The 23,287-nt window shown below is 43.4% G+C and overlaps 2 protein-coding genes across 2 annotated transcripts; one reads left to right on the top strand and one right to left on the bottom strand.

Moving 5' to 3' along the window:
• The first annotated feature begins 142 nt into the window (after positions 1–142).
• On the top strand, positions 143–2,815 carry C1QTNF5 (C1q and TNF related 5). Its single transcript, XM_074215263.1, has 3 exons — positions 143–354; positions 748–1,028; positions 1,822–2,815. The coding sequence occupies exons 2-3, from the start codon at positions 815–817 to the stop codon at positions 2,337–2,339; spliced, it is 732 nt and encodes a 243-aa protein (XP_074071364.1). The 5' UTR covers positions 143–354; positions 748–814; the 3' UTR covers positions 2,340–2,815.
• A 2,597-nt stretch (positions 2,816–5,412) lies between these two features.
• On the bottom strand, positions 5,413–8,138 carry RNF26 (ring finger protein 26). Its single transcript, XM_074215262.1, has one exon. The coding sequence runs from the start codon at positions 7,803–7,805 to the stop codon at positions 6,465–6,467; it is 1,341 nt and encodes a 446-aa protein (XP_074071363.1). The 5' UTR covers positions 7,806–8,138; the 3' UTR covers positions 5,413–6,464.
• Between the last annotated feature and the right edge of the window lie 15,149 nt (positions 8,139–23,287).

The raw sequence follows: 23,287 nt of genomic DNA, 5'->3' as shown, positions 1-23,287 counted from the left end.
TCTTCTTAGTCCCTTCTTCATATCTGTCTCATTCTACATCTCTGATCGTGTCTCCTCTCCTCTGCTCCCCGCCTTGCCCCCGCCCCCCAATCCCCTGGCCTGGCGCCCTGGAGAGTTATTTGCCAGTTCTTTCTCGGCCAGTCGCTCTTGGCTGTCTGGACTGTTGGTTTCCTCTCCGAGTTTTGAGGAGCGGCCGGGACTAAGGATACAGGAGCCGGTCACTGGAAGGGAAGAAGGGAAAGCATAGACAGAGCGGGGAGAATAGGCGAGTTTTTTTGAGGTTCAAGGGAGGGCCGGCGTCTCGGAGGAGGCAGCGGAGAGAGCCAGTCTGTTGATTCAGGGGCAGAGAGAGGGGTGAGTCAGGGCGGAGGGTGGCTGTGGGACCTCAAGGGATAATAAAGGAGGGGGCCAGAGGTATCTAGAGATGGGGAGGGGACTATGGACAGGATAGAATTGGGACAGGGTTGGAATCAGCCTGGAAGAGAAGGGGAAATATGGAGGGAGGTTTCAGTGGGAAGAGAAGGAGCTATGTTCTGCTTTCCCCTCCTTTCTCTTTTGACTGGGTTCTGGGATCTCCAGGGTCCTAAGGAAGACTTTCCTCCCAGAGTCCCTGGATATCTCTCAGTGCACTCAGTTGAAGCCTGAGAAACAGGGAGGGTCTTGGCTTAGGATGGGGAGAGACGAGAGGCAGGACCCTAGATCAGGGGTCCTGACTCCCAGCCTGCCCCTATCCCCCCCTCCCCGCAGGCTGCGGGACCCAGCCAGCCCCTCCTATAGGAGGGACCCAGCCATCCTGGCGCCCAGCCCCAGCGCCATGAGGCCGCTCCTGCCCCTCCTGCTGCTGGCCCTGGTGGCCGGCTCGCCCCCACTGGATGACAACAAGATCCCCAGTTTGTGCTCCGGGCATCCTGGCGTCCCGGGTACCCCCGGGCATCACGGCAACCAAGGCCTGCCTGGCCGCGATGGCCGAGATGGGCGAGATGGGGCGCCTGGGACTCCAGGCGAGAAGGGTGCCGGCGGGCACCCGGGTAAGAAGACCTCACCCCGCCCCCACCTTTTACCCTTCTTTCTCCCTTCTTCTCTTAAGCTCCTCCCTCATGATTCACTTCTTCCCCATTCTCCCTCCCTTAGGACATCCCCTCTCCCCACTCACTAACTTCTTGGCCCCAGCACAATTCTTGAAGGGTTAGTGTTGATCCCAGTATCCCTTGACGCGCCAGAGGGAGCAGGAATTCTTTATCAGAACTCTGATTTTAGTTTGGGACCTACCTCCATCATTGATTTAGACTCACTTGGGGAACCCAGCCTATAGGTTAAAGAAGAAATTGATGGAGAAATAATGTATAGAGAGGGGGAAAAGGGAAAATGGGGTGAGACCTGTTCCCACAGATTCATAGATGATAAAATATAAAGCTGAGAAGGATCTTAGAAATAATCTAGCACAATACCCTCCCTTCCCTGTATTCTACATAGAAGAAAACAGTTTCAGCAGGCACAGTTGCTTGATTTTTTTTGAGGTCTTGGTATCCTCTTTTGTAAAATGACAAGAGTTAGACTAGATAATCCTTAAACCTTCCATTTCTAAACTCTGATTCTCAAGCAATAAGCCAAATTCAAATAATTAGTAAAAGGTAGAATTTGAGCTATGGTCCTCATTGCCCTTTCCATTCCAGAACACTTCCTATTCCTTCTCAGTGACATTTCCTGAGGAAACAATATGTGGTGAAGGATGGGGAGATAAGGTAGAATTTTTAAAGGTCCCTCTGCCTCCATAGCTGTGACCATCATGCCCACTTGTAACATTGTTCCTTATCCCAACAGGGCTTCCTGGACCTCGAGGGGACCCGGGGCCACCTGGAGAGTCAGGGCCAATGGGAGCAGCAGGGCCAGCGGGTGAGTGTGCAGTGCCTCCCCGGTCAGCCTTCAGTGCCAAACGCTCAGAAAGCCGAGTGCCTCCACCTGCTGACACACCCTTGCCATTCGATCGGGTGCTGGTGAACGAGCAGGGGCACTATGATCCTACCACCGGCAAGTTTACCTGCCAAGTGCCTGGCCTCTACTATTTTGCTGTCCATGCCACTGTCTACCGTACTAGTTTGCAGTTCGATCTTGTGAAGAATGGCGAATCTGTGGCTTCCTTCTTCCAGTTCTTTGGAGCATGGCCAAAGCCAGCCTCACTCTCTGGGGGAGCCCTAGTAAGACTGGAGCCTGAGGACCAAGTCTGGGTGCAAGTGGGTGTGGGTGACTATATTGGCATCTATGCCAGTGTCAAGACAGACAGTACCTTCTCTGGTTTCCTAGTTTATTCTGACTGGCACAGTTCCCCTGTCTTTGCCTGATGCTTCCCACTCTCCAGGAAGGTTGCTCACTTCTTCCTTCTTAGGATGCTATACCCTCTTTTCTAAGAAGGGTGGCATTGCCCCAGCTGTACCTGCTCTGAGGAGGGCTGGCTCCCCCTTCATGTGGGTGAGTAGGGAGATGGGGGCATCTCAGGCTTGATGATAGGGACAGGAGGGCATTATTGACAGGGAAGAGTGTGCCCACTGAAGGTACAGTGGGGAAGTGGCCAGATTCCTACCCAAAAGCATGTGACCTGCTTCTGGCAATCATGCCCCATGGGCACAGGTGTTTTGTTCCTCAGTCCTCAGGACCCAAAGCCCTATTGGTAATGGTGGTGGTGGTAGGGAAACCCTCACCCTTTCCCCTCTAGGGCCCTTCCTTCTGTATTCCCTAACCCAGGAACAGTGCTTAGACATCATTCAATAAACGTACAAAATTCTCCTAGTTCTAGCCTCTAAATATCTGGGGAGTTCAGTTGATTTTTTGTTTGTTCTTTGTTCTCCAAGACTATAACATGACTTGAATTTGAGTGAGGGAGTACTGAGCTAAGTCACCAGTCTCACTTTCTCCTCCAGAGTCATCTGGGTCCAATGGTCAGATATGAATCAGGATGGCTGGAGAGGCCCCTGGATGTGAGGCAATCTGGGTTAAGTGACTTGGCAAGAGTTAAAAAACCATTCTCCGAGTCTGCCTGTCTCCTGGCACTCTAAGCACCATGGCGCCACCTAGCTGCCATCCGGGAAGTAAAAATACCTAACAATTGTTTGGCAGGGAGTCAAGCCAAGGGGAATATTGGGATGCAATGAAAAACTTCTGATTCACTTCTGAGCATAGGATGTAAAGTATAGTGGTCTCAAGGGGTATAATTATCCAAAAGGCATTTATTCAAGGTTTTCTATGGGATAGGTGCTTTGCTCAGCACTGAGAACACAAAGAAGGGTAAAAAGTCTTTGACCTCAAGAAGCTTGAAGACATGTTAATAACTAGGTGCATAAATTAAATACACAGAGTAGATGGAAGGGAAAGCATGAGGGAGGGAACCTGGAAAGGCCTCCAACAGCAGGCAGCATCTGAGCTAGGGATGGGATGTCCCATGGGAGGCCAACAAGGCCAATGTAGCTGAAGCATATGGAGGTAATATGGAGTTACTGGAATTTATGGAATGTCTGTATCAGCTTTAGCAGCTGAGTGGAGGATTGACTGGAGTTGGGAGGTAAAAGGAAGCAGGCAAACCAAACAGAAGAACATTATAATAGTCCAGAAGAGAGGTGATAAGAACCTGAACTTAAGTGGTAACTGAGAGTTGAAAGGTCCAGACCTGGATCTTTGAGAGCACCACTTTCTCACCATCTTCTATCTTTATGCAAATAGAATTTTGGAACTAGAACCCAGGATTCCCATTCCCAGATGCCTCATCTTTCTGGAATGACAGCTTACCCAGTTTTGTATCACACTACAGTGAGGAATGGGTATTTCTCCCATCAAATTGGGCTGGTAAGAACTCAAAGTTAAGAGTTGCAAGGTCCCAAACTTGAAAAGAAGCATGGTATAAGGCCTAGATTGCAGAGCAAGTCCAGAAGACCTGAATTCAAATCCTAATTCAAAGCACTATGACCCAAGGTAGTTCTACTTTGTACTCGTTTATAAGATGGGGATGATGATAGCTCCTATTTCACAGTTATGGTTAAAATCAAGATAAAATGTAAAACATGGAAACATTATTCAGATATAAGCTATTAATGTTATAGGAATACTAACTGCCTCCAGAATGGCAGTGAGCCAATGACCACAAGGACACATGGTCTTCTATTCTTGGCACAAATTCAAAGCTCCTGGAAGAGGGATGGCAGAGACATTATTAGGCCAACCCACCCAACATTAGGGCCCCATGTTTCAGATGGTTGGGGGGGAAGTAGTAGAAAGGTCATAGAGCAAAATGGTAATGAATTTGGAGAATGCTGACAGTGCTTAAAGTCCTTCAGTATGGTGGGCTGAACTCTCATCTGAGGACCTCACTCTGGCATTCCCAGGTTCTCTATCTCCTGACATGAGAATGGAATGGTATCCCAACCCACTCACACTCCCACTCAACTGCTGCTAGCCCCAAATACAAATTCCTCCTTAGAGTTTTGGTTCTGGGCCCAAAGCCCAGCAACATAGAAACTGAAAGGGTTTAAAAAGTCTTTGCTTCACACTCAGGAATTTTCTCTATAACCATAAATATTTATCCCAAGATTAAACAAACTGGAGAGAACCAGGCATCCTTCTCTCACCCCACCCCCTTCCTCCCCTTTCCCAGTCTCAATAAGCTTATCTTTACCCTGGAACATAATTCAAGAGGAGACTAACTTCAATCTTGGAAGTATACTTGGATGAGGGTTTGGAACACTTCTCCATTCCACCTCCAAGTTAAGAGGTCTGTTGCTGGGTGAGCTAGAGCCATAGTCAATTTTATGGGCTAGTCACAAAAAAACCTCAATCTAAAATTCGAACCTTTTCCTCTTCTAATCCTCTTCTCTCTACTCCCCTTCCTCACAAGCCACCCATCTTTTAACTGATTTTATCAATACCTTCAACTCAGCTTCTCTCAACCTCCTCCTCCAGACCCTCTGGGAGGAAGAGTCTAAAAAGAAAATTGAGGTTAGGACAGTGCCCTGGTTTTCCAAGACACCCAGATGCCACCTTCCTTCTACTTCCAGCTCACAAAGAATCCAGAGGGCACAAGCTGGGCACCTTCCCTAATGAATTAGGAAGGACAGCAGTCTTCAAAACTTCTGGGAAAAAGTGGGAGAGACTAACCAGACATGAGGCTGGATCAAAATAAAAAAGATCTTGAACTTCTGTTCCTTAAGAAACTTATTCAAAGTAAAGTCAAAGGAAACTTCCCAAAGCTACAGACAGTATGCCATGTCAAATATGAAGTCTGAAGGTGAGGAGAAAAGTGAAAGCTGGACACCATAATGTAAGTCTAATTTCCCATTGGCTACCCTCTTGCAGCTCCAGGAGAAAAGTACCAAAGGTGGAAGTTTCCAGTGCCAACAGGAACCTTTTCATCCTAGCCATACACAGAGGTAGAAGGCTGTGGAACAGACTTTATTCACAAATAAACTGTAACAGTGTAAATGTTCAGGAATATGCTATCAGTCCCTCCCTCTCTCCTGAAGTGCCTGGACCCAGAACTCAAGTGGAATGTGGAACCTGAGCTCCCCGGAAAGGGGAGAGAGGATTGGTGGGAATGTCATTTTCATAAGTGGAGTTACGGGGATAGGGATATATAGGAGCTCCAGCTGTTCTCCTCTGGACTCCCATTGGAATTGGGGAACAAGAGGGACCAAAAGACAAACACTGAAGGAATCTAGATCATCCTTATCCTCTTTCTCTCTTCTTCCCAAGGGGAGCACTGGTCTCAAGTTAGCTTTTGGGGTGTTGAAGAGGTCATACTGAGAGAGCAGAGGCAATTCTCAGTAGTAGAGAACGAATGAAAGACCCTCACTTCTCCCTACCCCTGGATCCTCAAGAAGGCAGGAAATTGGTTGATAGCAAAGGTCAAAGATCTACAAAAATCAAAGATCTTTCCAATGATCTTCAGCTGCCAGATAAATAGCAGGCATATCTGCAGTGGCAGAAGGGCCTAGGTAGGGGAGTAAGATGGGCCAAGATAACAGGCCCCAAAAGGGAAATCCAGAAGCAAGGTTAGGGCCTCTTTTGCTCAACACAGATTGGCATCTGGGCAGGAGCCTTGTGGGTTGTAGCCTCAGGGGCACTTGCATAGGTGATATAGATGCTCCAGTCCTTTCCCACCCCCAAAATTTCCTGGTCCTAGAAAGAGCATATTATGTAATCATTCTCCCACACACACACACTACCACCCTTTTCCTCCCAGTCCAGCTGAAGTCTGTCTGCTTCTCTATTCCCTTAACCCTAAGAAGGTGACAAAGTGGGAGTCTTTGTGTCCTTATGGCTTCAAAGGCTTGGAATGTGAGCCCAGATGATTTCTGGATCAGTTGGGATGTAGCAATACCCACCTGCTCAGAGAAGGGCAGTGGGAAAAGCTGAATGAATCCCCTAAGGGGAAAAAAAAAAAAAAAAACATGGTGAGGGGAGTTGGGGTGGGCGCAGAGCCCTCAGAGGTAGACGTTGAGGGTCTGCAGAATACCCTGGCGACATAGTGGGCAATTTCGCTGATAGACCGGCTGACGTAGCAGAATCTCGGTGCAGGCCTGGCACAGGCAGAGGTGCCGACAGGGTAGCAAAAGTACAGTTTTGCTTTGGTCCTGGCAGATGACACATTTCTTTCTTTCCTCCTGTTCCTTCAACAGCTGCCACGGGTCATGCCCAGGAAGAGGCTCCTCCTCATTGAGTCTTTCTCGGCCCCTAACAGGGGCAACCCTGGATGCCCCTGCCCCTGCCCCTTCCTCTGGCCGGAGAAGAAGCCTGAGCACTGGATCGGGAGGCTGCTCGTGTCCCCGGATTCTGGCGGGCCCCCCCCTCCTCGGCCCACCCTGGGGGACCCCGGGAGCCCCTCCCCCCCCTCCTCCTTCCCCCCCTCCCCCTCCAACAATGGGCCAGCTGGCTAGTTGCAGGCTCCGGCTGCGTACCCTGCGCCAAGACTCCGAACCCAGGGCCAAGCGAGAAAGCCGTACCACGTCCCCACGGAGTCGGTGGTAAGAAGGCAGGGCATGAAGCTGTTCGGTGGCCCGCACGGCCAGGCGCATGGCAAGATCCGGGTGCAGGATGGTAACGGTCACTGCCAACACTACCGCAAGCAACAGCAGGCCCAGGAGATTAGCTAGCATGAACCCGGCCAGGAGACGGGCGCCGTTGGCCATTAACTCCAGGACCAACTGGCAAGGCGTCCAGAGGAGAATGGCCATGGCAACGGCGCTGCTGGAAACATGGGCGAAGAAGGCTCCCAGCACATCCGTCACCCGCCACAGCGGCCCCGTCACGGAGTCCCAGAGGGCCAGGCCCAGGGCGAAGAGGTTCTGCGTGCCAATCAGGCAGATGTTGACCAGGCTGTTGACCACGTAGGCCGCCAGGCTCATGGCGATGGCGCAGACGTCGCAGGCCTGGCGCAGCAGGGCATGGCTGGAGGAGAGCATGCCCAGGAGGCCCCGGTGCAGCAGCTCCCGGCCCCTCGAGGCCACGTGCAAGGCCAGGTGGCCCACCACCTTCAGGCTCTCCAGGCCCGAGCAGCAGCCCCGCAGCACGGCCCCCAGCGCCTGCAGGAGGCCCAGCAGCAGGCGGCCCAGGCCCTCGGCCGCGGCCAGGGCGGACAGCAGCGCCCCCCGGCCCAGGTGCAGCAGGCCGGCCAGGACGGTGTGCGGGAGGTTGTAGAGGAAGGCGGCGGCCCAGGTCAGGGCGGCCAGCAGGGAGGACACCAGCAGGAAGTTGAGGTCCAGCACGAAGCTCAGGACGTCCAGGGCCAGGCCGATCCCGTTCAACACCAGGTACACGGCCTCCATGGCGCCTCGGGGCGCCCCCCAGGGTCAGCTGTTGGGCTCCCGGGACGGAGCCGTGCCTTACCCGGGGGGCGCGCGGAGGCGGGTGGGGGCGGGGCCGGGGCCGGGGCCGCTCGGCCGGAGCGAAGGCGGGGGTCCCCGGCCCCGAGGCGCGCGGGAAAGGAAGGCAGAGAGGCTCCTGTCCCCGCCCGGCCCCCTTCCTCCGGGGTGGCGACCTCGCGAGAGGCGGGGGTGGGCGGGGAGGGAGGAGCGGGAGGCGCCACAAGCCCCCTTTCAAGAGCCCCCGGCCGCGGCCGCCGCGGCCTCCGACCCGCAGGGCGCCGCCATCTTGCGCGCGGGGGAGGGGCCGAAGGCGTGGAAGGAAGGTCACGGGGCGGGGCTTGGAGACCAGGGGCGGCCCAATCACCGCGGCTATCCAGAACTGATTGGCTGATTTGAACGGTGCCCGACGCTGTTTACATTCCAAAGGGCGGGGCTCGGTCCAGACGAGGCTAGCTCCGCCCCTTCATGAAGATGATTGGCTAAACCGTCGAAGGGGCGGGACATTCTCGGGTGGGCGACCTACGGAGGCCCAGATTCAGATTTTAAAGGGAAGGGAGCCGGCGTGCGGTCCCGCCTCCCCGGGGGTGCCCGCCTTCCACGCGCGTCTCTGCCCCTTCCATGACCCTAGGCGCATGCTCCCCGCCCCAAAGCTCCGCCGGCTTCTCCCGGGGCCAGGCCACGCCGCTTCACCGGCTCTGACAGAATGTCGCCTCCTCGCAGTGGGTTCTTGACACTCGTCTCCAGCCTGGCTCAGAGGGGACCCGAACAAACACTCTTAAAACCGATTTTTTGACTAGTGGGGTCGCTTACCTTCGTTATTTTCTCACCGTTGAACCACCTTTGCAACGTGCTCATGTGAAATCATGTGGGTAGGGCTGAGAGGAAATTTATGTTTTTAAAGCTCTTTGTGAAAACAGTATATATGTATATATATTATATATATATATAATATATACATATATAAACATATACATATAAGACATAGAAATAATATGTATTAAACAATATAGAAATATAGATATTTTAGTTTTTGCAAGGCAATGGGGTTAAGTGGCTTGCCCAAGGCCACACAGCCAGGTAATTATTAAGTGTCTGAGGTCATATTTGAACTCAGGTCCTCCTGACTCCAGGGCTGGTGCTCTATCCACTGAGTTAATATATTTTTCATCAATTGTTGATGCATTCCCTGTCCCGGCTCTTCATCCCTCAATCTCCCCCCGCCTTTATGGCCCTCAACCCCCTTCCATCAGAGGCCCCTTTCCATTAATTCTAGCATCTTGTTACTTATCCTTCATAGAATCTGTCCTGACAATAGTCACAATCACTCCGGTCAAGTGCAAGCTGTAGTGCTCAGAAATCCAGTTGCTTTTTTAATTTGTGAATTGGAAGAAATGAGTAGATTTCCAATCAGTCAATAAACATGTGGAAAGGCAAAAGAAGAGGTAAAAGCCCGCAAAAAGCTTAGAATCTAATGGGGAAAAATAACGTGTAATATACAAATATCTACATAGTAAACTCCTACATAAATAGGAAATAATTAAAAGAGGGAAAGTACTAGAATTAAGAGGAGTTTCCTAGAAGGTGGAATTTAGTTAGGACTTGAAACCGGGGCAATCAGTAGTCTGGTCAGAGGAAAGAGAGTGTTCCAGATATGACCAGAAGCCAGAGAAGATCCCGGGAACTGAGAGATGGAGTGTCTTGTTCATAGAATAGCCAGGAGGCCAGAAGGGTAGGAGGAAGCTAGGTTATGAAGGGCTTTGGATTGTCAAGCAATGATGTTCTCTTTGCTCCTGAAAGCAACAGAAAGTTCTGGGAGCTTATTGGGGAGATGGGTGTGAAAAATCATTTTAATGCTTTCACCTACTGAATGAAACCTTGGCTTGTTGTGTTCTTTTGTCTTGTGATGTGGCTGGACCTCAGTGAGCACACATTCCTGTACCTCATCATTTTGTTTTATCCCCCAACCAATCCCATATTCCTTAGTCATCCCCCCACCCTGTGTTCCTTGGTCCCCCAACTCTACATCTCTCAGCCCCTTCAGTCTCCTCCCTTCCCATCTCTATGTTCTTCAGTCTCCCCTTCTGTGAGTCTTCCTGTCCCTCAGTCTCCCCCTCCTTTCCTGTGTCTGTCTCCTCTCTCTCTCTCCTCCTCAATCTCTTCCCTCTCTGGATGACTCTCATTCAATGTCCTTCAGTATTTTCCCCACTTTCACCTCTTCTCTCTGGGCATTTACTTCCTTCTTTCCCATTATTCTCTCTTTTTTTTTGTTGAGGCAAATGGGGTTAAGTGACTTGCCCAAGGCCACTCAGCTAGGTAATTTATTAAGTGCCTGATGCCAGATTTGAACCCAAGTACTCCTGACTCCAGGGCTGGTGCTCTATCCACTGTGCCAACTAGCCACCCCTATTCTCTTTTTTTTAATCTCTCTTTTCTTGCTCTGAATTACTCCTCCAGTTTTCCTCTTCTATTTTCTTATCCCTCTTCTTTCTCTTCTCTTTTCCCTTTCCCTCCCCAAAACCTGAAAAAAAAATCATCATAGGATCACAGCTGTAAATCTAGTTCAGCTCCATTATCTTACAGAAGAAGAAACTTAGGTCCAGAATCCAGAAATGAATTCTCCAGAGCCACATGGATAGTGATAGTGTGATACAGCCACACCTGATGGGGCCAGGGTTAGGGCTAAGGAAACCTTCTGATTCCTTGTTTCCTCAATTCCTTTTTTCCTTCATTTCAGTTCTAACTCTCTACTACAGTACATTTGAAGAAAAGTGAGGAAAATTGTTATTATGCTATATCTTATAATAATTCATCTTACTTTGTTGTCCATCCTCTTCCCCATTTTTCAGATTTCATTTCTCAGTCTAGTTTACAAGGTGTTGGAGTAAGGTGGTCACTCCTACTGCTCCCCCCACTCAATGGCTAATCAGTTTAAGTGGGACCCCTACCTCTATTTTCAGTTAAACAGAGAACCACCTTGAGCTAAGCCCTCCACAGGGGACAACTTGCCAGTCCTTCTGGCTCCTTGTGAAAATTATGGGTGATTCAATCTCTATAGGGGAGACTAAAGGAAGGGGACCTGATCAGGATGGTTCTAATTGTCAGGACTAGATTACTAGAAGCAGCTGAGGTCCATAAAGTAATTTGCATTCCTTAATTGTCAAGAGAGGGTACATGATCCAGCATGCTTGAAGGCTAACCCACTTTCCCCAGAATTAAAGATTAGTCCTACCATTGAGGATTACTCCCAAGTGTCCCAAAGTGAAAATCATGAGGAATTGAGGTAATTCAACTCACCTCTTCATTAAAATGTCTACCCATCACAACTGTCTTACCTTTTTCAGGAAGGGTCAAATAATGTCTCATCAGGCCAATCAGAAGGAAGACACACCTAGCTTTAAAAGACCTGTTGGCTCTGGCTCAGGGTCTTCCCTCATTGACCCAATTTACTGGTTATTGTTAGCTAACTAAAGAACAGTTAGGCCTTGGGATGGATGGGCCAATAGGCCTGGAGTCAAGCAGACTCATCTTCTTATTTATTTTTTTTAAATATTTTTTATTTGTTTTCCCAACAACATGCAACAGCAGTTTTCACCAATCATTTTTTTGCAAGGTTTTAGTTTTACATTTTTCTCCCCCCCCAGCTAATATAAGCTCTATTATGTGTGATTATGCTAAACATAGATCCATATTAATCCCATTGTTAGAAAAGAATCAAATCCAAATGGAAGAAAAAAAAACATTAGAGAGAAAAAAATACAAAATACATAAGATAATTTTTAAAAATTGGAAATAGTAAGTTTTGGTCTGCTTTTAAACTCCACAGTTTTCTCTCAGATGTAGATGACATTTTCCATCATAAGGAATATACATCTTCTTGAGTTCAAATATAGTCTCAGACTCTTCCTAGCTGTGTGATGCTGGATAAGTCACTTAACCCTCATCTGTAAAATCAGCTGGAGAAGGAAATTACAAACCACTCCTGGATCTTTGCCAACAAAACCTTAAATAGGATCATGAAGAATCAGGTAGAACCAAAAGCCCTAACTAATAAATTGATCCCTGGTTTTTTTGGCTGAGATGGCAAGTGTGACCCACTTTACTATGGTTTATGCGTCACAACTAGTAAACTGATATCTTGGCCTGGAGAAAACTGTGTCCCAGACTGCCTTTGTTATAATTTTACTCACCACAGGGGTCTGAGATGTGATCCAGTGTCCAGATTCCCACACCCCACAGATCTAACTTGTCCTGGTTGGAAGAATAGCCAGCTGAGAGATGATCACTAGGAGGAGCCAAAGAGCTACATAAGAAACCAGGGTTAATTTGCATCCTGCTTCCCCACCCACCCACAATGATTCCCCCCCTTTCCTAGGCACCAAATACAAACTTGCAAGGATTTCAAGACTCTCCATAACCTAATCTTAATTTACTTGTCTTACTTCATTTCTCACAACTCCAACATTTAACTTTTGCTCTCAACAAACCAGTTCTTAACTACTACATAATCATGAAATCTGAAGAGATGAAAAATACTTTTCCTCCTCTTCTTTATAGAGGTGAAGAACTATCCAATTAAATTCAATAATATTTACATACCCCACAGCTATGCTAACAACTTATCCAAATCCCCAGATAAGAAAAAGACCTGCCCTCAAGGGGCTTACAATTTAATGGAGGAAAATACCATACAAGAGGAAGGAGATAGTAGTACTCCATTTGGAGGTATCTTGTTCCATGGAACATAGGGGATATCACCAGTATTGGATGATGATGTTCATTAGTTTTACCAAAATGTATTTTTCCTCTTTCATTTTTATTCTTTGTCACAAAAAAAGTGACATTCTGGGCATGGTAAAGGTGCTATAAAAACAAACAACATGCACACAACACTAGATAGATAGATCTGTTATATTTACATACACATATTCATACATGCATGTCTAAATATGTATTATATATTGTATATACCTATATGTATAGATGCATATGAAATACATATCTACAAACATGAAATGATCTTGTAGCCTTGTTTATCTTTGCTATATTGTAGCTGAGTAAATCTTGTTAACTGTTCAGTGACTTACAAGAGCCTAATTTAGTCCCAAAATTTAACATGAAACAGAAGAATGACAATGAGTCAAGCCCCTGATATTTGGCATAGTCAATAATTAGGCTGCTATGAGAATTGATGGCCTCATGACTCACATTGGGATTGAGGTGAAGGGAGGGCACTGCTGATATGGAAGGTGGAGTAGTCAGATAGTGCAATACCATCCAGTGGCATCACCAAATGGCCAGAGAGACAGTCAATGATTTAGGCAAATGATTTTGACATTGTGAATAGGTTCTCTGGGAATGGGAACCTGCTGCCCTGGAGATGGACAATTGTTGTTTAATCACATCTAATGCTTCATTTGGAGTTTTCTTGACAAAGCCACTGGAGGGCTTTGTCATTTCCTCTCCAGCCCATTGGACAGATGCAGAAACTGAGGCAAACACAGTTAAATGACCTGTCCAAGATCACATAGCTAGTAAGTGTCTAAGGCCAGAGTTCAAGTCAGGTCCTGGTGCTGAATCTACTGAGGATCCAGCTGCTAACAACAATAACAACACACCAAACATGGAGTTGATAAGAAAGCAATTGCTGACGAAGCTATCTAGTAAAGCTTCAGCCCTACCAAAGCCTAAGGCATTCTCTAGGGAACCCATCCCCTTTGGATCTTTCAAGGGGGGCTACAGAGGGCAGGTGTTATGTGAGGTCCTTTTCAGCAATCTGTATACATGGATAAGGAGAATACCCCTCTTATATGGAGGGTTTCATGGGTTTCAAGGCCCACCCTGTAGTGAGGGCTGTTGGTGTGTGGCTGAAGGGAGGTAGAATAAACATCTCTAGCCCTCTTTTCTCCCCATCCTCCTCAAAGGAGACTTTATTCCTGCCAGGAAGGGAAACAGGAAGTTGGGGCCTAGAGGCCCCTTTTGCTTTCTTCAAAGAGAGAGGATACTGAACTAGAATTATATTTAACAGCTCCCTAAATTATTATTATTCTAGTAGATATTATCTAGGGGTTCAATATAACTTTTGATCACTGTCATCAATACTTGGTGGGGGGACTCCAAACTTTATAACCAAGGATTGACCCATTCCCTACCAAAGACCAATTTCACAATGAACACACATAGTCAACAGCAAAGAAATCCATTTATCCAAATTTCAGCAAGACAGAAATCAGAAAAGATTTACACAGGAGATTTTATAACAGATAAAACAGAGTGAAAGAACTCTCCTACTAGGATTGAGGTGAACTCAATCAAGAAAGAGTCTTTGATCTCACCAAAAAGTAAATTTCCTGGAGAGAGATAGGATAAGAGACTTTCAGTTCCTCCAATCACTTCCCATAGCTTTTTCTCTCTGAAGCCTAGAGTAGGGTTGGTCTTGTCCATCTTCTCTCTTGAAGCCAGAAGCACCCAAATAGACCAACTGCTTGGAAAGTCCTCGAGAAGACTTGAAACCTGAAGAGTCCTGAAGAGCACTGCTCTTGAACCAAGATTCTCCAGTCTCTTATCAATTCTGCCCCAGCCCTCACACAGAGTCGGCCATTCATCGCCACCAATAAGGAAAAAGTCTCATGCCAACAGGGCCTGGGGATAAGGTCAAATGGAAACCCTTATAGTTACCCAATTATGCTATGTAGTTAAGAACAAGCTGTATCATGTGCCTGGGGGATAAAAGACATTTCTAGCTATGGAGATAAAGAAAACTGTATTTTCTCATTGGGACAGTCTAAGGCTCACTTCTTCCAAATGAAGGAGAAAATGTCTAAAATTTCTGACTTTTGTACTCCTCTACATTTTTTCTTTTCTTTCTTCTCTTTCTGTATGTGACTTTTTTGGGTTGGGGAGGTTTCAATTTTTTTCTTGTTCTTTCCCTCCTTAATACTACCTATATGAGAATTATCCACTTAAAAGCCCTGAAAGTATTTATGTAAGAGAAGGTCAGTCAGTCAATAAATGTTTATTAAGTATCTACTGAACTAAGTAAGCATTAGGGCTACAAAGAAAGGCTAAGACAGACCCTGCCCTTGAGAGCTAGTGACACAAAAAAAGCTGAAAAGTTGGGTGGGATAGAGGGGAGTATTCGCCTAGGTGCATGCTGAGGTCCTGCAGTCAGAATGGGAAATGACATGAAAGGGTGTTTGTTCTAGAGTAGAATGATGAATTTCTGGACATCACAAAAAGACCTTCTAAAAGATCTTCTATATAGGAGATGTTTGTGACTTTGTCACTGCAGTCATGGTATGTGATAGGGACTGTGTTTCTCCTCAGTTTTCCAAAACAGGGATTCATTCTCCTTAAAAGTTAGCAAAGCTGTCCCTGGCACCTGATTGACTCTGGTCTTCCCCAAAGGCAGTTCCTGATCCCCAGGGGTACAGCATGGTTCCAGGTTACTCACTGAATGTTTGGAGACCTTGTGAGTCTGCCCACCTTTGCTGCTCAGAAGACACGTTTCCATGCGGAGATGAAGAAGGCTGAGTCTAGAGAAGCTACCTGTCCCTGCACCCTCACTCCTTGTCCTTTCTGTGGTAGAACTTGTAAGCCTCCTTTTGTTAACTATTTGAATGTCTTACAAATATTTTATTCAGGCCCCAAAAGCTCCTAACCAATGCTAGATTTGCCCTCATCTCAGATCTTTCTGATTCGATGTGTACTTTCAATCCATTATGACATGATGAACACATTTTTTAAAAAAACAAAATCTCAGAGTTAGAAAGATAGAATCCATCCTATACCTGATCAAGAATCCCTGCTCCAAAATCCCTGAAAAGTGGTCATTCAGCCCATGCTTGAAGACTTCTAAGGAAGCCTACCTTCTGAGACCATCCTTAACAATTATACACATCACTCCTAGTTCTGCTCTAGGGACCAAATAGAATAAGGCTAATCCACTTCCTACATAATAGTTCCTCAAACATTTGAAGATAGTTAATATGTTTGGAGCAATGGTACAACTTGTAGGTAAAAAAGAAAAGTTTTTGTGCAAAACCAAACCAAAATTAGAAGGAAAGCAAAAAACTGGGGAAAAATTTAAACCAAGTATCCCAGATAAAGATAAATATCATTTCTTAGATATTTAAAGAACTGAGTTATTTATAAGAATGCAAGTCATTACACAACTAATAAATGTTCAAAGGATATGAATGGGAAGTTTTCAAAAAAAAAGAAATCAAGGTTCTCTATATTCATATGGAAAAAATGTTCTAAGTCACTTATTGATTAGACAAATGCAAATTAAAACAAGTGTGAGGGTACTACCTTATATCCACTAGGTTGGCTAATATGACAGAAAAGGTAAATGATAAATGTTGGAAGGAATGTGAAAAAACTGGGGTACTGTTCTTGATGCTGTGAATTGATCCAACCCTTCTGGAGAACAATTAGGAACTATGTACAAAGAACTATCAAGCTTTGATCCAGAAATACCACCATTAGTTCTGAATCTAAGATGGACAGACAGACAGAGGCAGAGTGAAAAAAGAACCTTTTTGTACAAAAATAGTTATAGCAGATCTTTCTGTGGGGACAAAGAATTGGAAATTGAGGGAATATCCATCATTTGGGGAATGACTAAAGAAGTTGTAGTATATGAATGTAAAGGAATATTATGTTATAAGTGAAGAGCAAGATGATTTCAGAAAAAAAATCTGAAAAGACTGACATGAACTGAGTGAAGTGAGCAGAGACAGGAGACATTGTACACAGTTACAGTAATATTGTATGATGAACAATTGTGATTGTATTCTCAGAAATACAATGATTCAAGACAATCCCAAAGGACTCATCTTAAAAAAAACACTATCTGCCTCCAGAGAAAGAACTGATTAAGACTGAAAACAGACCAAAGTATACTATTTTTTGTTTCTTCTTTCTTTATTCCTTCCATTTTTTGTTTTTCTTTCTTCCTTCTTTTTTCCTTTTTGTCTCTGTTTTATTCAAGTTTCCCCCACACAAAAATGATTAATATAGAAATATTTTACATAAATGTATATAACATACCAGATTGTTTATTTTCATATTTCCCCATATATAAGATGCACCTTTTACAAAAAAATTGGGGTTCAAAAACTGGGAGTGTCTTATTCAGTGGTTGTAGATTTTTTTATTTGCATTTCCTGCTTTTTTGTGTTTGTTGTCTTTGTACTCATTGTTTTGCATTTGCTACTCTTATATTAGGTTATGTTTTGCCAAGTTCTACCCAGAAATGGCTCAGAAAAGATTTTTATCCAGTGTTGAATTCAAGTTCAAAGTGCTCGATTTCCATTTACTTTTGCAAACTGGAGATTCTGTTCCTCTGGTTCTACAACCATTTTCTCCTTCTCACCCTCCCTTAGTTTTCTATTCTCCAGATTAAATTTTCTTAGATCCTTTGATCCTCCTTGTAGTCTACAATCCCTAACTATCCTGCCTGTCTTCTGGATGTGGTGCCCAAAACTAAGCAAATTATTCCAAATGTGGACAGAGCAGAATCTCCTTTGCTCTGGACACTATGTTTCTTAACACAGCAAAAGGTCACATTCCCTTTGTTGGAGATAAGGTCAGACTGTTGACTCATATTCCACACACTATTTTCTATAACTTCCAAAGCTTTCTGGTGGACCGTTTTGGGGCAACCTAAAAATGGTTTCCCCTAGACTAATAATATTTAAAAGAACATATATAATTCTTGCCTGGTACACCCTCTCTCTGAACAGAGCAGAGTGACCAGCTGCTGGCCCCATCCTCCTCCCTCTGGCAGGAATCAGTCTCCCTAGGAGAAGGGTGGGAGGGGAAGACTCTCTGGCATCCACATTCAGACAGATCCATGTGGACATACATAACCTAAAAAGATAAAATAAAACATTCCCCATACACCCTACTCCTATATACTGAAATGTCTCGTTGTCTATCCCTCATCTCAGGTCTTCTGGCTTTCCTGGTTTCCTTCAAGTCCAGGTTAAAAACCCACCTTCTGTCTGAAGCATTTCCTATTCCTTGATGCTAGCAACCTCTCTCTTCGATTGTCTCCAATTCATCCTGTATAGACCTGGTTAGTACATAGTGTAAGCTTCCCTGTTACACTGTGAGCTCCTTGAGAGTGACAACTGAGTTGTTTGTTTTGCTTTTCTGTGTCTTTCTATCACTAAGCACAACTCTGCTAAATAAATACTTGCTGACTTGACTTGAGCTTTGCAGATTTATTTGCCTCCTTTAGGAGGCAATTGGTGATACAGTAGACAGAGTTCTGGGTTTGGAGTTAGGAAGATCTGAGTTCAAAATCAGTCTTAGACATACATACTAGCTACATGACTCTGGGCAAGTCACTTTACCTCTGTATGACTCAGTTTCCTCAATTGTAAAATGGAGATAATAATAGCACCTACCTTGCAAGGTTGCTGTGAGGATTCAATGAAATAATAATAATAATAATAATAATAATAATAATAATAATAATACAAATAGTAGGTGTTATATAAAAGTTTATCCCCCTTCCCAAGCAATTATTTGGACTAATTCTTTGTCTGGTTTTAAAATTTTGTTTCTTCTTTGTTTCCCTTCACCTCCTTCCACCCAGTTCCATTGTAGCCGATCCACACAGAAACCCATGGGGATCTTCTTCCAAGGTAACAGACTTCTCTTTCTTGTCTTACTATTAGGGTTATGCTATAACAAGTATTTCTAGCACTATGTCAAAAAATTCCATCAGTGAACATTTTTTGCTCCTCTCTTGATTACATCAGGAATAGTGCTGAACTTGGATTCATCTGAATGTTTCTGATCATATTGAGCAAATTCCTGTGCTTTTTGGGTTTTAAGTAAGTGATATATTTTTGTCAAATTTTTATGTCTCTATAGTTATATGATATAGATAACAGAAGTCTTATTATTAATATGATTTATTATACTAGTTGTTTCCCTAAGGTTGAACAATTTTTGCATTCTTGGAATAAAGAGTCTTGGTCATATACATTTGGAGAATTTCCTTCTTACTTCCTTTCTTTTTCTTTCTCTTTCTTTCTTTCTCTTTCTTCCTTCCTTCCTTTCTTTCTTTCTCTTTCTTTCTTTCTTTCTTTCTTCCTTTCTTTCTCTTTCTTTCTTTCTTTCTTTTTCTTTCTTCTTGTCGACAGAATCAAGGTTATCCAAGATCACATAGCTAATGTCAAGTGTCTGAGGTTGGATTTGAACTCAGGTCCTCTTGAGACCAGTGCTCTTTTCATTATGCCACCTAACTGCCCTGGGATAGATATTTCCTTTTTTTTTTAGGTTTTTTTTGCAAGGCAAATGGGGTTAAGTGGCTTGCCCAAGGCCACACAGCTAGGTAGTTATTAAGTGTCTGAGACCAGATTTTAACCCAGGTACTCCTGACTCCAGGGCTGGTGCTTTATCCACTGCGCCACCTAGCCACCCCGGGATAGATATTTCTTAAATTCTTTGACAGTGTTTTATTTAATGTGCTTTCATCAATGTTGATTAGTGACTTCATTTTCTGGTTCTTTTTCTACTTTATTTCTCCTAGGTTTGGATGTCAAGACCATGTCTGAAAGATTTTGGTAAAGTCTCTTTGTAAGTTATGTGTATGCACTCACAAGTCATTTTGTAAGCTCTGTGTAAGCTCTCAGTGTAAGCTGTGTATATGCATCCTGGAGATACCTGTGACAATAGCACAAAAGTAATAGAAATCCACAGGGAATCCTAAAATAACTCCCATGAAGGAGGGCAGGTTATCACTTTATTAAATACCCAGCAAGGGAGTGTAATATCTTATTTGTACACCAGGTGGTGGTATATTCAAACCATCAACCAAGTGATTTCATCAGAGACTGGCATGTGCCTGTCACTCTAGTGCCCAGAGTTAGTCAAATGGCAGTGGAGGAAATGTTAAAACCTTTGTCTACTGAAACTATAAGATGGTGAAATATGGCTCAATATTATTAGGAGAAAATGTTTTAAATCTTTGATTCTGTTCTTTTCCTCCTCAAGCAATTCAAATGATCTCAGAAGTCATAAGAAGCATGAATTTAGAACAAGAAGGGACCTTAGAGGTAAATTAGTTCATTCCTTTCCCTACCAGGATTTAAAGTAGGACAATAAATACCAGGTTTTGTTGAAGAATAGGATGATCAGTTCTCCCTGATCCTGGCATACCAATTAATAAAGTTCTCAAAAAATTACTCCTTCTTGGCAGCCAGCTTTGCTTCTGAGAAACTGAAGGCTGTGGCTGCTCACTCATATGGAGGACAAGGAATTCCAATTCAACTGCCCTTTGCCTCTATTCCCTGTCCTCTAGAAAAAAATTATTTTGGGGAAATCTCTTTGAAGGGCAAAGGAAATGGAAATAAACAACTCTAATCCTATGTGCCTTCACACTGATATCATTCTGAGTCCTCTCTCTTTGCTTTTCACTTTTTCTCAGATTTCTGAGGCAAACAAAATGATAATCAACAGAAATTAGATTGTTGATAAGAAGTGATACGCAATCTTCAAAAACTGAGTTACTTAACATTCTCTTGCTTTCCAAATCATCATTGTTACCTTTTCCATGGAAAAAGTAATAATAATAATTCAAATAAATAAGAGGGGAAAACTTGTGAGTACCTGTTACATAGTGAAAGTTTATGTTTGAAAAGTTTAAGAAGACTAGGGAGTATTTGTTGTTTGAATGTTTGATAAAATTTATCTATGAGGCCATCTGGATTTTTAGACTTAGAGCTGTACTTTTTCCTTTAGGAATTTAATTAAGATTCATTCAATTTCTTTTTATGAAATGGGGTTATTCAGATAATCTAGATTCTGTTTTGTTATTTTATGTTTTGGTTTGTTATAGTTTGGTTGTTTTATATATTTGTTGTATATTGCTATAAATCCTCTGTAAATTTGGATGCTACATAATTTGATATAATAAATTAGCAAAGTTTTCCTTTTCCTTTCCATTATTATGAATTCTCTCTTTTTTACTTTATTAATTTGCTTTGCCCTTTTTTAAAAATCAAGTTTGCCAATGACTTATCAATTTTATTAGTCTTTTCAAAAAAAACTGGTAAATACATCTCTAAAAAGGTAGCATTTAATTCCATCAAAAGTAAAATACAAATGAAGCTTAGAGAGATTCAGGGTTCTTTGCAAAGTAAGAAGGCAGGTAAAGTTCAGTTTCATACTGATAATAACAATCCAAAGCATTTTAAGATGCTCTGAAAGCTATTTATGGGCCAAAAACCTATGATGCATCTCAACTATTCAATGTTGATGGAACCACATTGATTAATGATAAAGACATGATCCTTGGGAGATGGACTGAACACCTTCATAGTATTCTCAACAGACCATCATAAATCATTGACTATGTACATCAGGTTGAAGTCAATCCCTTCCTAGCTGAATTTCCAACTGAAGAATAATTGAATGCCATTAGATCAATTTTTGTGATAGCCCTATTGGAGCCTAAGAAATATTTATATTCTCTAAGACTCATTTAACAACCAATAAATTATCAAAGAATATGAACAGATAGTTTTCAGGGGAAGAAATCCAGACTATCAATAGACATATGAAGATATGTTCTAAATCATTACTATTTAAAGAATGCAAATTAAAGCAACTCTGCATTTCCACCCCATATCTATCAGACTGGCAAAACTGATACCCCCAAAAAGGAAAATAGCAAATGTAATATTGATAGCTTAATAATATACATCTGGTAGAACCATCAATTGTTCTACCAGTTCTGGAAAGTAATTTCAAAATATGCTCCCCAAATTACTAAACTGTGTGGATTCTAACCCAGCAATACCAATAGGCCTATATCCCAAAGAGGAAAAGAATCCATATGTGCAAAAATATTTATAGTCACTCTTTTTGTGGTGAAAACTAAGGGGGTTCCCATCAATTGGGAAATGGTTAAATAAAATATTATATAGGGATACAATATTAGAGATGAAGAAAGGGATGATTTTAGAGGAAAGCTGAGAAGATTGTAAGAACTAACATAAAGTGAGAACAATTTACACAAAAGCACCATAGCAAAAATGAGTAATTTTGAAAGACTTAAAGATTTAGATCGGGGTGGCTAGGTGGCGTAGTAGATAAAGCACCGGCCTTGGAGTCAGGAGTACCTGGGTTCAAATCCAGTCTCAGACACTTAATAATTACCTAGCTATGTGGCCTTGGGCAAGCCACTTAACCCCATTTGCCTTGCAAAAAAAAAAAAAGATTTAGATCAATGCAACAATCAACCATGATTCCTGAAGACCAATGATAAAGAATGCTTTACCACCTAACAGAAAGGTATAAGGCATACTTTTAAAATATGATCAATATGGAAATTTATTTTTCTTCACTATGCATATTTATTGTACATGTTGTCTTTTTCTTTTTTTTTCTCAGTGGGGGCCAGAGTAGTGGAAGGAGAGAAAATATGCTTTAATTGAAAATAAATCAATTAGATACTTATATTAGGTAATATTCTCATTCATATGTCTCCTCAGATCTATCAAAATCAATTTTTCTAACATTTTGTTTATTTTTTTGGATTAGTCAAGGTCTGACAGAAGAATTTTAATGATTTTCTCTATAGAAATTTTAGCTTGGTCAACTTTTCCTTTAAGAAACCAATTGCTAAAGAAAAAAAATTTATTTTTTTAGTTTTCACAAGGCAATGGGATTAAATAACTAGCACAAGGTTGTATAGCTGGGTAATAAGTGTCTGAGGTCAAATTTGAACTCAGATCCTCCTGACTCCAAGGCTGGTACTCTATCTACCTCGCCACCTAGCTGCCCCAATAACTAACATTTTAAGAAAAGTTCCATTTAGTCCTATGCTTTCTAGTATTGTTTTAAAAAAAAGACAAGAATGAGTAGTATATTTTGTCAAAAATCTTTCTCTAAAACTTCAGAGGTCTGTCCTCTGTACCTGGAACAGGACTTTGGGGCTCTGACCACATTCAGATCCTGATCACAGTCTAAGCCACCCCCCCATAGAACAGGGCCCCCCCACCTCTGCTCCTGGAGAGAGGTGCCCTTTTGGTCATTCACAGACCAGGAGGGAACTCAGAGCTTCACACACTGAGATCTTTGTGGGGGGGGTATCCCAAAAATACTCAAAAGCTAAGGAAGCACCCCAAAACCAGGCACAGGCTAGAGAAATGAATAAACAGAGAAAAAAAGAGGAACACCATTGAGAAATATATTGTCTATGATCCCAAGAAGGATCAAAATACTCAAACTGAAGATGAGGAAGTACAAGATCCTGCTTTTAAAAACTCCAAGAAAAATGGAAGTTGGGCTCAGGCTATGATAGAGCTCAAAAAAGATTTTGAAAATCAAGTGAGGGAGATAGAAGAAAAGTTAGGGAAAGAAATGAGAGAGATGCAGGAAAAACATGAAAAAGAAGTCAGCAGCTTAGTCAAGGAGATCCA

This window comes from Macrotis lagotis, chromosome 1, assembly GCF_037893015.1.
Source record: "Macrotis lagotis isolate mMagLag1 chromosome 1, bilby.v1.9.chrom.fasta, whole genome shotgun sequence".
Lineage (NCBI taxonomy): Eukaryota > Metazoa > Chordata > Mammalia > Peramelemorphia > Peramelidae > Macrotis > Macrotis lagotis.
This window is presented reverse-complemented; position numbering and strand designations above follow the sequence as displayed.

Coding starts and splice junctions, on each gene's coding strand:
- C1QTNF5 (XM_074215263.1), top strand. CDS start 815: ATGAGGCCGCTCCTGCCCCTCCTGCTGCTGGCCCTGGTGGCCGGCTCG. Junction 1,029..1,821: donor GGGTGCCGGCGGGCACCCGG/GTAAGAAGACCT, acceptor TTATCCCAACAG/GGCTTCCTGGACCTCGAGGG.
- RNF26 (XM_074215262.1), bottom strand. CDS start 7,805: ATGGAGGCCGTGTACCTGGTGTTGAACGGGATCGGCCTGGCCCTGGAC.